At 43.8% G+C, this 12534-nt stretch overlaps 1 protein-coding gene across 7 annotated transcripts in view; it reads left to right on the top strand.

The window, feature by feature from the left end:
* Window positions 1–11446, top strand: part of LOC126252056 (glutamate-gated chloride channel) — a 712398-nt gene extending 700952 nt beyond the window's left edge. For 6 of the 7 annotated variants that reach the window (XM_049952916.1, XM_049952908.1, XM_049952891.1 and 3 more), the window contains one exon: window positions 8401–11446. In XM_049952916.1, the coding sequence (XP_049808873.1) occupies window positions 8401–8652 (252 nt within the window). In that variant the 3' untranslated portion in view covers window positions 8653–11446. The remainder of the gene's footprint in view (window positions 1–8400) is intronic. The other variant, XM_049952925.1, reaches the window with a different exon arrangement.
* Window positions 11447–12534: the final 1088 nt, after the last annotated feature.

Here is a 12534-nt window from a genome sequence, read left to right as displayed (position 1 = left end):
AAACCAGAGTTCAGAATTAGGTTTTCCGTGATTTCCACAAATTGTTTAGAGCAAATACCGGAATGGTTCCTTTCAAAACGACACGGCCGATTTGCGTGCCCATCCTTCCCTAATCCGGGCTTCTACTACATCTCTAATGACCTCGTTACCGACGAGATGTTTAAGTTTAATCTTCCTTCCTTCCTTTTACTAATATCCATGATAGCTGTGAGGCATTCAGTGCTCTTAGACACCTACTTAGCTGATGCAGATCAAGTAACATACGAATTGAGCGTCGATCTGCAGAAATGCACTTAAATAAAATGGTTGTAATAATATCTCGACAGCGTTTCCGTTCTGAGCAGCCTCTTTCTTGTCCTCCATCTGTTTTACCACCCCCCAGAATTTTTCGATTCCTTTGTAAATTTTTCTTGCGATTTATATTTCCTTTCTTTTCTCCGAAACTTCTTTGAATGTTTCTGTAAATTGTAGATTTCTCTCTTACTTGCATGCTGCTTATTATTTATTATATTTGGGGTATAACAAGACGGCCTAATTCGTTTAATAAATGACCTTTTATTACGAATTCGCGTCAAACGTAACCAACCACGGATAGCAATTAGATATTTTTCGAGCTCTGACAGTTCATCTGAGGTCATTATCTTCAACTAATTTAATTAACAACTGTGAAATTCATATATGCGCTTGTTTACGTTAAGACTTATACTGGAAAATTCTGAACTTTAATAATGAAAGTAATCTATTGCTTGTTAGTCTGCTTCGCGTCTGAATTGTAATAACAATTACGAAAATGCAATGAGTTTATTCCTGGAACTCTGAACTATAATATGAAATAAATCAAATATATGAATGTTACACACTGGACATCTTAAATTGTATTGGTTAAAGGCAGTCTTGGTTGCAGTTTTTTTAATTTTTCAACAACGCGTTTCGCCTTATTTAGGCATCTTCAGGTTATCTTAATTTGGTATTTCTTAGAAGAATCCTAGAAATCAGTAAAAACTGAAGAATCAGTAAAAACTGAGTTTAACGAAGGCGATGTTGGCCTGATATATTTGACGATGCCCTTTGGCTACACTGGCTAAAGTATTCTTCTAAGAAATACCAAATTAAGATAACCTAAAGATGCCTAAATAAGACGAAACGCGTCGTTGAAAATTAAAGAATAAAAAAACTAAAAATTGCAACCAAGACTCTTTTTAACCAATACTGTTAAGGACTGGTTTGCTGTATGCCACATATGGATTGGAAGAATTTCTTAAACTGTAACATGGAAAAAAAATGATCTAAGAAATTATACATGCCTTGCACTGAATCAATAGCTTGATGAATGTAAGCTATGCCCTGAAACTGTGACGACTTTCATGTTGGATCTGTGAGAAATTCTCTGTGCGCCTGCCTAGCTCCTCTTGGACTCTTACTGTGGCGAACTTACTTCATTAGATCAAATGAAATACATACATGCAGTTTAACATGTGAGGCAGGAAGTTTGTGTGACATTGAGAGCGATTTTTTTGGGGGGGCGTGGGGGTGGGGTGGAGGGAGGAGTACTGGGTGTGCCAAACAATACCAATAACTGATTAAATATACACTGCGCAACAGAATTATATCATCACATTTTCGAAGCCCCGTGACCAAGTTTCACCACAATTCTGCCCAACACCACCATGGAGGTGTCATCTGGTGGGAACGTCGTCACACCCTGTCTTACCCATACTTCACCGGCCGGCCGGGGTGACCGAGCGGTTCTAGGCGCTTCAGTCTAGAACCACGTGACCGCTACGATCGGAGGTTCGAATCCTGCTTCGGGCCTGGATGTGTGTGATCTCCTTAGGTTAGTTAGGTTTAAGTAGTTGTAAGTTCTAGGGGACTGATGACCTCAGAAGTTAAGTCCCATAGTGCTCAGAGCCATTTGAACCATATTTCACCTCTTCTTGGCACGGCTCTGTGACGGAAGTGTGAAAGGCGACACTCAGCGTTGAAATCACGCGGTTTTCTTGTGGTGACCGAGAAAAATATTTCAGACACACCGCCGCTGAGAATTGACACGAAAGGGCCTGAGAGGGTTGCATAAAGGGTGTCAATAAAACCACACCTTTCCGTGGTGCGTCGATTCCCGCACATTTCACAGTTGAAAACGACAGTTCTCAGTGCGATGAGCTACTGGAGGATCCTTTTAAGTACCTTTGACGCTGCTAACAACCCTGTACATTTAAACCCCTCTCTGAGGATGCTGTGGGGCTGCATCCCTGTTGCACGTGATAGGACGCCTTTCTAGTGTAACACGACGACAATTTTTGCTCTCGTGTAAGGTTGGAACTACTAGTGACCTCTCAGAAACATTTGACGAAACTTGAAAGTGATCTAAAGTACCAAAAGATGATGATGCTTTTTCAGCCTTCCCTTTACGCGCCCTCCTGCGGCGTGATCCAGGAGGATTGCGATGTTGACAACTGCATGAATATAACGGAAAATGGTGCCTCCAAACCACTCAGTTCCGCAATACCCTCGGTGACACCCGGACACATTTAGTGAGAGTTTTAAAAAAGTACCTTTAAAGAGAAAACCTGCGAAGTAATCCTAGGCAGGCGGATGACTGGCATTGGAGGGGTGTCAAGTGGTTGGCCGAAGGCGTCTAGGACTACTTCACAGGTTTTCCATTTAAAGAAATATTTTTAAAGTTCTCAGTAAATGCAGGTGGGAGCCACCGAAGGTATTACCGAACTGGTAGTGGGCGGGGCGGGGGGGGGGGCTGAGTGGGAGCGGGAGGGTGAGGGCTTAGAGGCATAGTTTGCCATTGTATTCACGCTTCATGATCACGCTGCAGAAGGGCGTGAAACATGGGGACTGGAAATGTATGAGCACCTTTTGCTACTGAAGAACATGTTTAAGTTTGGCTCAAATGGCTCTGAGCACTATGGGATTTAACTTCTGAGGTCATCAGTCCCCTAGAACTTAGAACTACTTAAACCAAACTAACCTAAGGACATCACACAAATCCTTGCCCGAGGCAGGATTCGAAGCGGTCGCGCAGTTCCAGAGTGTAGTACCTAGAGCTGCTCGGCCACTCCGGCCGGCGTTTAAGTTTCGTTGAATAGGTTCTGAACGGTCTCTTCCGAACTGTAGACCAGAACAAAAATTGTAGCTGCGCTACACTCCAAAGGGTTCCCATCATGAGCAATAAGATGCAGCAAAACAATGTCCTTAGAGAGGGGTTTAAACGTCTATGAAAAGTTGTTAAGGACGACGTCCAGCTGCTGCTCGCAATGAAAACTGTCGTTTTCGACTGCGAAATGTGCGGGAATCAATGGCCCAAGGAAAGGGGTGGCTCCATTGGTGCCTCCTGGGCGACGCTCGAAGGCCTTTGCGCGTCGATTCTGAGTGTCAGGGTGTCTGAAATCTTTTTCTCGGGCAGTCATTAGAAAACCGTGTGATTCCAACACTGAGGTCGCCGTTGAGACTTCCATCGGAGAGTCGTCCAAACAAGGCGTGAAATATGGGCAAGACGGGGAGTGACGACATTCGCATCCTGTAACACCTACACAGTGGCGTTGGCCAGAATTGTGGTGAAATTTGGTGGCAATGTGACATCATCAACCCACCATACACGTCAAATGAACTTATGAAGTGTGGCCTCATTCCGCTTGTGTCGGCACCTTGCTGTTTGAGGCGTGGTCGAGCCCGCGGGTGACGTCACCTGTCGCCTCGCTAGCTCCCCATTACAGAGAAAGCTTGTAGTCACTTTGAGCCAAATTTCAAACTTATACGTTGCAATAGCAAACAGTTACGGTGTTTCGAAAAAGTGATTCTTTAATTCTGTTGTGCAGTGTATGTATTAAAGTTAAAAATAATCAGAGATGATGTTAGCGTATGTAGCCAATAACTGAAGCTCACGAATGTGTGGCCATTTGTTACTGCGTTACAATATGTCCAAAGTAATGCATCAATTAGCAGTATTATAAAAATCTAGAAAACAAAGGAAGAGGAAATATAACGCATTATGGAAAAAGAACACGAGCAAAAAGGGTGTTCCCATGGGCCTGCCGTCGACCATTAAACAAGTTAAGATAGAAGTACAGCTACGGCGACTGCCCTCCATCACTACCATGCTACCAGGATTCGATAAGCTTCTCAAAATCTGTTATACTCTAAATAGAATTCTAACAAACTGTGGTAAATGTGCTGATTCGTTATATGAACTGGGAGAAACCTACGGAGCTGCTACGCAAACTATTAAACATATAGTTAAAAGCTGCCCATTGACAACCTTCGCGCCGGCCTCAGTGGCCGATCGGTTCTAGGCGCTTCAGTCTGGAACCACGCGATTGCTCCGGTCGCAGGTTCGAATCCTGCCTCGGGTACGGATGTGTGTGATGTCCTTAGGTTAGTTAGGTTTAAGTAGTTCTAAGTTCTAGGGGGACTGATGACCTCAGATGTTAAGTCGCATAGTGCTCAGAGCCGTTTGAACCATCTGAAAACCTTCGCTGGTGGCCGCTTTGAATTACTACACGCTGCAGAAAAGGCGGTTGAATGTATCAGTAACCAGCTGAGTCTCTGGCGCAGCTGGGGATATGTGTTTATTCCAGTTCTGTTAGTTCATCTCCTCCATCCCCATCTCATTATGTCTCCTTATCTCCTTCTCTGCCCATCACCTTCTTCCTCTTCTATCTGTACATCTGCTCCTCCCCCACTATCCATTTCCTCCTTCCCTCTCTGTCCATTTCCAACTCCGCCCAGTAAGTCCATCTTCTCCTGACCCCTCTACCTCCGTCTCAACCCATCTAAGACCACATCCTCCACCGTCTCTGTCCGTCTCTTCCTCACCCCATTCTCTGTCCCTCTCCTACTCCCTTCTCTCTCTGTCCATCTCCTCCTCTGGCGAACTCCTCCTCTTTTGTTTCTCTGGCCACCTCCACCTCCCATTCTCTCTTTCCATCTCCAATTTCCTTTCTCTGTACATCTGGTCTTCCGCCTTTCTCTGTACATCATACTCTCCCTCTCCTTCTGTCCATTTCTTCCTCTCCCAGATTTGTGCCTCCTATCTTCTATTTTGACGCTAAGCAGTCCCCTCCCTCCCCAAAGAAAAAACGAATTAGCAGGTTCTTACTCTCACATTATTTTTTCCACATAGTAAGTAAAATGTGTACCAAATTTAGCTCCACAGGTTTAGAAAGAGTTTTATACCCAAGACTTTGCCTGTATGTGCACATGTCACATATATTTTACGTATTTTACACATATCTGTGCATATTTTTCACCTACATCTCTAGCGAATTTCGCCACACATTTCGTTGTTTTGGAGGTACATTTAGTGGTATAATGGAATGATGTCTGTACAATGCGTTGCGATTGGAGTTACTAGTAAAGAAATAATGTATTAAAAGGTCCTGCCTTATGGGACAGGTGTACATTATGAGCAGCGCAAAGGTAGTAAGCGATGAACTATTTTCCTTTAATTAGTTTGTGGGGGATGTGAGCGAGAAAAAGTCTACTAAATTTTTGAAATTATGTGTGAAGCTTGTTGTAAGTCACTAAAGTGTTCTCATTCTCAAACATTCGATGAATTTAGTCTACTTGTGCGTGGTGAGCTATGCTTCTTTTTCACCGCTGTCCACACACCTTTGAGAGGTAGGTGGTTCTTAGTTTTATAGTGTTTCTCTCCTGGCAGTAAGTAATACGTGTATCAAGTTTGGTTGAAATCGATCCAGTGGTTCAGGAGGTGATTGGGAACACATATATACACACATATGAGTACATCTACATTTTTGTTGAGTATGGATATGTTCATTCACCTGTCACTGTGTTTCTGTATATTTTGTGGATTTTTATATTTTAATGTATTTTTATATCTTTTCTTTTATTTCTTTTTATATGTCCTATATATTTTGAACACGTACTTAATATTTTTAATATAGGCTAGTGATATTTAATTAATTCAGGTGATGTACGAGGTGCATTCAAGTTCTAAGGCCTCCAATTTTTTTTCTAATTAACTACTCACCCGAAATCGATGAAACTGGCGTTACTTCTCGACGTAATCTCCCTGCAGACGTACACATTTTTCACAACGCTGACGCCATGATTCCATGGCAGCGGCAAAGGCTTCTTTAGGAGTCTGTTTTGACCACTGGAAAATCGCTGAGGCAATAGCAGCACGGCTGGTGAATGTGCGGCCACGGAGGGTGTCTTTCATTGTTGGAAAAAGCCAAAAGTCACTAGGAGCCAGGTCAGGTGAGTAGGGAGCATGAGGAATCACTTCAAAGTTGTTATCACGAAGAAACTGTTGCGTAACGTTAGCTCGATGTGCGGGTGCGTTGTCTTGGTGAAACAGCACACGCGCAGCCCTTCCCGGACGTTTTTGTTACAGTGCAGGAAGGAATTTGTTCTTCAAAACATTTTCGTAGGATGCACCTGTTACCGTAGTGCCCTTTGGAACGCAATGGGTAAGGATTACGCCCTCGCTGTCCCACAACATGGGCACCATCATTTTTTCAGCACTAGCGGTTACCCGAAATTTTTTTGGTGGCGGTGAATCTGTGTGCTTCCATTGAGCTGACTGGCGCTTTGTTTCTGGATTGAAAAATGGCATCCACGTCTCATCCATTGTCACAACCGACGAAAAGAAAGTCCCATTCGTGCTGTCGTTGCGCGTCAACATTGCTTGGCAACATGCCACACGGGCAGCCGTGTGGTCGTCCATCAGCATTCGTAGCACCCACCTGGATGACACTTTTCGCATTTTCAGGTCGTCATGCAGGATTGTGTGCACAGAACCCACAGAAATGCCAACTCCGGAGGCGATCTGTTCAACAGTCATTCGGCGATCCCCCAAAACAATTCTCTCCACTTTCTCGATCATGTCGTCAGAGCGGCTTGTGCTAGCCCGAGGTTGTTTCGGTTTGTTGTCACACGATGTTCTGCCTTCATTAAACTGTCGCACACACTAACGCACTTTCGACACATCCATAACTCCATCACCACATGTCTCCTTCAACTGTCGATGAATTTCAATTGGTTTCACACCACGCAAATTCAGAAAACGAATGTTTGCACTCTGTTCAAGTAAGGAAAACGTCGCCATTTTAAGTATTTAAAACAGTTCTCATTCTCGCCACTGGCGGTAAAATTCCATCTGCCGTACGGTGCTGCCATCTCAGGGACGTATTGTCAATGAACGCGGCCTCATTGTAAAACAATGCACATGTTTCTATCTCTTTCCAGCCCAGAGAAAAAAAAATCGGAGGCCTTAGAACTTGAATGCACCTCGTAGTATGCCACACGTGAAGGGTGTCAAATTCCCTTTCAGAATGCCCTGCTCTTGGGCTCACGATGCAACAGCATTTGCTTCGAGAAGCCGAAGAGTGCACTGCTTGGGATTCAAGCACAAACAATAGACGAATCTCGACCAAAGTCTTTGTCAGAATGCTGTTGCTCCGTGGCCCCAACAGCAGGGTATTCTATAGGAAAGAATCTGCAGAACACGTGAGTGGAAACTCCTTCTGCACTCTTTGGGTCTGCCATGTGGTAGTCGCCCATCAAAGTACCGGATGATCAAAAAGTCAGTATAAATTTGAAAACTGAATAAATCACGGAATAATGTAGGTAGAGAGGTACAAATTGACACACGTGCTTGGAATGACATGGGGTCTTATTAGAACCAAAAAAAGACAAAAGTTCAAAAAATGACCGACAGATGGCGCTTCATCTGATCAGAATAGCAATAATTAGCATAACAAAGTAAGACAAAGCAAAGGTGATGTACTTTACAGGAAGTGTCAATATGTCCACCATCATTCCTCAACAATAGCTGTAGTCGAGGAATAATGTTGTGAACAGCACTGTAAAGCATGTCCGGAGTTATGGTGAGGCACTGGAGTCGGATGTTGTCTTTCAGCATCCCTAGAGATGTCGGTCGATCACGATACACTTGCGACTTCAGGTAACCCCAAAGCCAATAATCGCACGGACTGAGGTCTGGGGACCTGGGAGGCCAAGCATGACGAAAGTGGTGGCTGAGCACACGATCATCACCAAACGACGCGCGCAAGAGATCTTTCACGCGTCTAGCAATATGGGGTGGTTCTAATAAAACCCCATGTCATTCCAAGCATGTGTGTTAATTTTTACCTCTCTATCTACATTATTCCGTGGTTTATAAAGTTTTTAAATTCATACTGACTTTTTGATCACCCGGTATTCACTGCTAGTTGGGTTTTGTGGCCCCCGAGCATAACGCGACAAGCAAGTGCGATACTACTGGAGCAGCTGGCTGCGTGTTTGACACCCTTGCCGTAAGCAAAATAAATAAATAAATGTATAGTATGATGTGGATGCAGGGGCTGTCTTAGCTGTGCTGTGTGGTGTGGAGTGCGCGGCGGTGAGCAGGTGCGCCTGTTGCAGAAGCCGTTGGTGGGACACCCGGGCGGTCCGGCGGCCGCAGCGCCCGGCCTCGCGGGCCTGGACAAGGTGCGCCAGTGCGAGATCCACATGCAGCCCAAGCGCGAAAACTGCTGCCGCACCTGGCTCTCCAAGTTCCCCACGCGCTCCAAGCGCATCGACGTCATCTCGCGCATCACCTTCCCGCTCGTCTTCGCGCTCTTCAACCTCGTCTACTGGTCCACCTACCTGTTCCGCGAGGACGACCGCGAGTGAGCCGCCAGCCGCCATCGCAGCAGCAGCCAGCTATGTGGGCCGTCGTCGCCAGCACACACACACACACACACACACACACACACACACACACACACACACACACACACGACACACAAGCTCACAAGCACACACAGACACCAGCAGACTGCACACCGACACACATTTGGACTAAGCAGGGTCATCCGCGGCGGACTGCCTCCGCCTTACAACCTTCCTTACAGCACGATTACCTCCCTCCCCACGCCCCCGTACAAAACACGAATACGTCCCCTTCTCCCACCAATACTTCACACGTAAGAAAATTGTCGCCGTTAAGCTGATCTACTATTATCATGAAATGTACTTTTGTGTCACCTGTACCGCAGAAAAAAAAATTTGTAAATGTGTAGATTTTTACAGTTTCGTAATTAAACAATCAGCTCCTTGCACGAACACTTTCTAGACTGCACACTATAGCTGTCAGAACACAATCACCGACACATTGGGAAAGGACTGAACTCCTTGTATGTCTTCTCCCGCATTGACGCTCATTTTCTCTGTAGGGATCTTGTCGTTTTCCCAATCCTCGTACGTAGCCTGCCTGTGTTACAATGATGTATTTCTCTCCCCGAGCCAGAGTGGCGTACTAGCATTCCTGTGTCAGACTGGCGTATCAGTGCAACACCTCTAGAGACTACCATTACTCAGTACTCAGTTTAATGGTAATTGTTGGCTGTACGATAATACAGACAAAATGACTATTCGCCCATCTTCAGAGACAACTTTTCAATGGGTGGAAATACATGTGTATGTTGTTACTTTTGTATTCTTCGAAAGACGGATGCCGTCGGTGTACGTACTGACTACTTCTGCGAGTGAGATTGACAATCGTCTTCCCTTACAGGGCTACGGTAGGTATATCTAGGTGTAGAATAGTTTCCTGCCGTACGTTACAGACTCTCAGCCGAATTCGAAGGAAGATCTGTGCCATTTTCCCACATTCAGTGCGCTCTTTGAGAACGACGCTGCTAGCCTTCCTCAGTATGAATCTGTCTCAGCATCTGAAGAAACCTGGAAGTGAGAGACAATATGCTCCTATCTCTGACGACGAATTCTCAATGTCTTCGATGGACAGAGGCATGTTAAGACATTCCTAGTGACACACTTGACTAAGTACTTGGCAGTGCTACATATAATGGCTCGTAAAGCAATCAGATTCAGGGCTGATCTGTCCTATGGAATGGCCGCGTGCAGCACTTGTATACTTTTGCGAGAATCAGTTTATATTCGAAGCAGATAATGTTAGATGCATCCAGGGTGGCAGGGTGACAAAATCAAAATTTTACAGAAGCTCGTTCCACTTAAGGCGGTACTTTTTTTTGGTATACTGAATAGCGTTACTTGGAGCTATGAACTGTCGATTGTTTTTGCATAAAGTATCACTTCTTCTTGTTACGAAAACCTGTGGCCAAAATGTGAATCCTTCTGCCCTCCTGTAAGCATCCGACAGGTGAGACACCTTACGGTTTGTTTTACTTTCAGACTATTTTGTTTTATAGCGACGTGTCTCTGTCTGATGGACGCTAAACGCATATTAGATCCAGGTTCTTGGATTTTAACTGGGAAGACGAAGAAAATGATTTCACACTTGTGAGTTTATTTCACGCTTCCGCACAACAAAGTAATGACAAATTGACGCTATTAAATCTAAGGTTCACTATGTAAACGTCTTCCAAACAGCATTAATTATTTGCCTGGTTGTAAAAGTGTTGCTGATCAGTTTCTAATTCACTGTGTAATATGTGGTGCTTTAATTAGTGCATAAATTACTGACATGAAAGTGACGGTTTTGGTTTGGCCATTGAAATTTCATAATTTTCGGGAAACTAGAGTTTAAATTAGCTATGTCTCTACTTTAATCTGCAGACGTCACTCGTTACTCGAAAGGCACAAGCTGACTTGGACAACAGTTTTACCAGAATGAGAGCCCAAAATAGAGAGGCAGAAGGGTTCATTTCATACACGGTCTGAAAGTGACACGTGATGTTTGGTCGTGGGTTGCAAGCAACCAGGTTGAATTGGAAGTTTCCTTCTGGGCATTACATTCTCGTTCGTTTCTATACTACCTATACTGCTTTATCCGTAGCGAGAAGCGTTTATTGAAATATGGAAATGTATTACCCGCTGCAAAACATACTCGTAATAACCGTAGGTGCAAAGCGCGTGTGCGCCAGGCGGGACGTAGAGCTAGACATAGACTTCAGTCCGCAGGCGACAGCCACACGAGTTGGAGCCGGTCAGGGCTCCGGCCGTGTCGGGCGCCGGGATCGGGCGCACACACGTGGCTTTGCTGGTAGCCGTAGCTCACAGCAGCCGAGAGGGTCGCTACCCGTCTGAGCGGTAATACCTTGTTATTGTTTGACGGTTACTATTATTTGTATATTCTAGAAATGTGTGTAATGTTTAGCACTTAGCACGAATAAATATATGAAATATATTATATACGTATATAAAAACTGTGAAAGCGCAATTATTTTTGAAAAATGAGAGTGAGTTTGTGAAGAAGAGGAAGGCGCAAGCTTTGATAGTGATTTCGCGTTAGGAGACGTAGCGTAGAATAGAGGAGTACCGACATCTTGTAATCTAATGTTGTGCTATTTTGTTAACTTCATTATGAAACGTCAAAAAACTTTAAAAGAGTCTGAGTGAACAGAGAATATCGCAGTAAGTCATTAAATGATGAATTAAAGTTGTAAGGTTGTTTATTGAATGTTGTCATGACTGTTGTAATAATAAATGCACATTTTGAAAAATATTTTTTTTCTTATTGTTATTTACCCTGTTTGCCTACATCAAGTAACTTCTATTGTTTTCAGCATAAAAGTTTCATTTGTGACTGAAATTTCACTGCTTTTGTTTTTCTTCACCTAATCTATGGTTAACATGATTCAAAAGTTACTGAAGAGTCAAACATTAGTGACAAACTCAATAATCACATGAAATCGCGGAAATCGTTTTCTGGTAGCTACTTCTCCTTATAATCAGACAGTCACGTAGAGAAAAGCAATGTAGTTACTTATAAACAGTTTGCTCACACTCACCTGCATACGTAGTAACTGTGGAATATGGCAGTTTTTGTAGCGGGACGATGAGGTATGAAAATACAAGTATATGCGTAAATGGCACAAGCAATCCTTTATAAGATAACATGCAGCTTAAAATCAGGTATATAATCGTCACCGTGTACGAATCGCCGTTTTCCTTCATATTTAGTTCCCTCGAGCATTCGCCAGGATCTGGAATTGGAACAACAGGTCTCGCAAATGGGAAAATTCGGGAGGAGATTTCCAATTCTAGCATTTTACTTGCAGCCTAGAGAACACTCCCAGAACTCACAGCTGGGACCGGAGGATTTAATCTTTTTTTAAATTTCTGTTGGGAAATTCCGTTCAAAGTTGTGCTATCCATGACTGTGGTTGTTCACTTGTGTCAAGAAGTTAAATCGATAGATCGTCCCGCTGAAACTGGCGTATGTCTGCGAAATAGTCATCTCGTGACTTTAAAAAAGAATACGTTTCATTCACTTTAAAGGGTAGATCAGCCTGTTGTAGAGCTTCGCTCCCTTTCACAAAATCTCATGTAGCTGAGGTTGGAGAAAGAAGAGTGTAGGGAGGGGATTACCAGTTACGACATTTGTCCTCTAATCAAGCGAGACTTTCAGAAAACCTACTTTCAATTTGTTTCGGGAAAGATATCTCCAAATCAAAATATATTTTTATCATAAAACCACGTATAAGCGTACCGCTTCCTCCAACATGTACATCTCCTGTGTGTGATTTCCTCTTTACATTGTTTCGTGATCTACTTTGGGATCGGGCAATGATCAAGTCAAGTTGATGAAGG

Source organism: Schistocerca nitens, chromosome 1, assembly GCF_023898315.1.
Source record: "Schistocerca nitens isolate TAMUIC-IGC-003100 chromosome 1, iqSchNite1.1, whole genome shotgun sequence".
In the NCBI taxonomy this organism is placed as follows: Eukaryota; Metazoa; Arthropoda; class Insecta; order Orthoptera; family Acrididae; genus Schistocerca; species Schistocerca nitens.
This window is presented reverse-complemented; position numbering and strand designations above follow the sequence as displayed.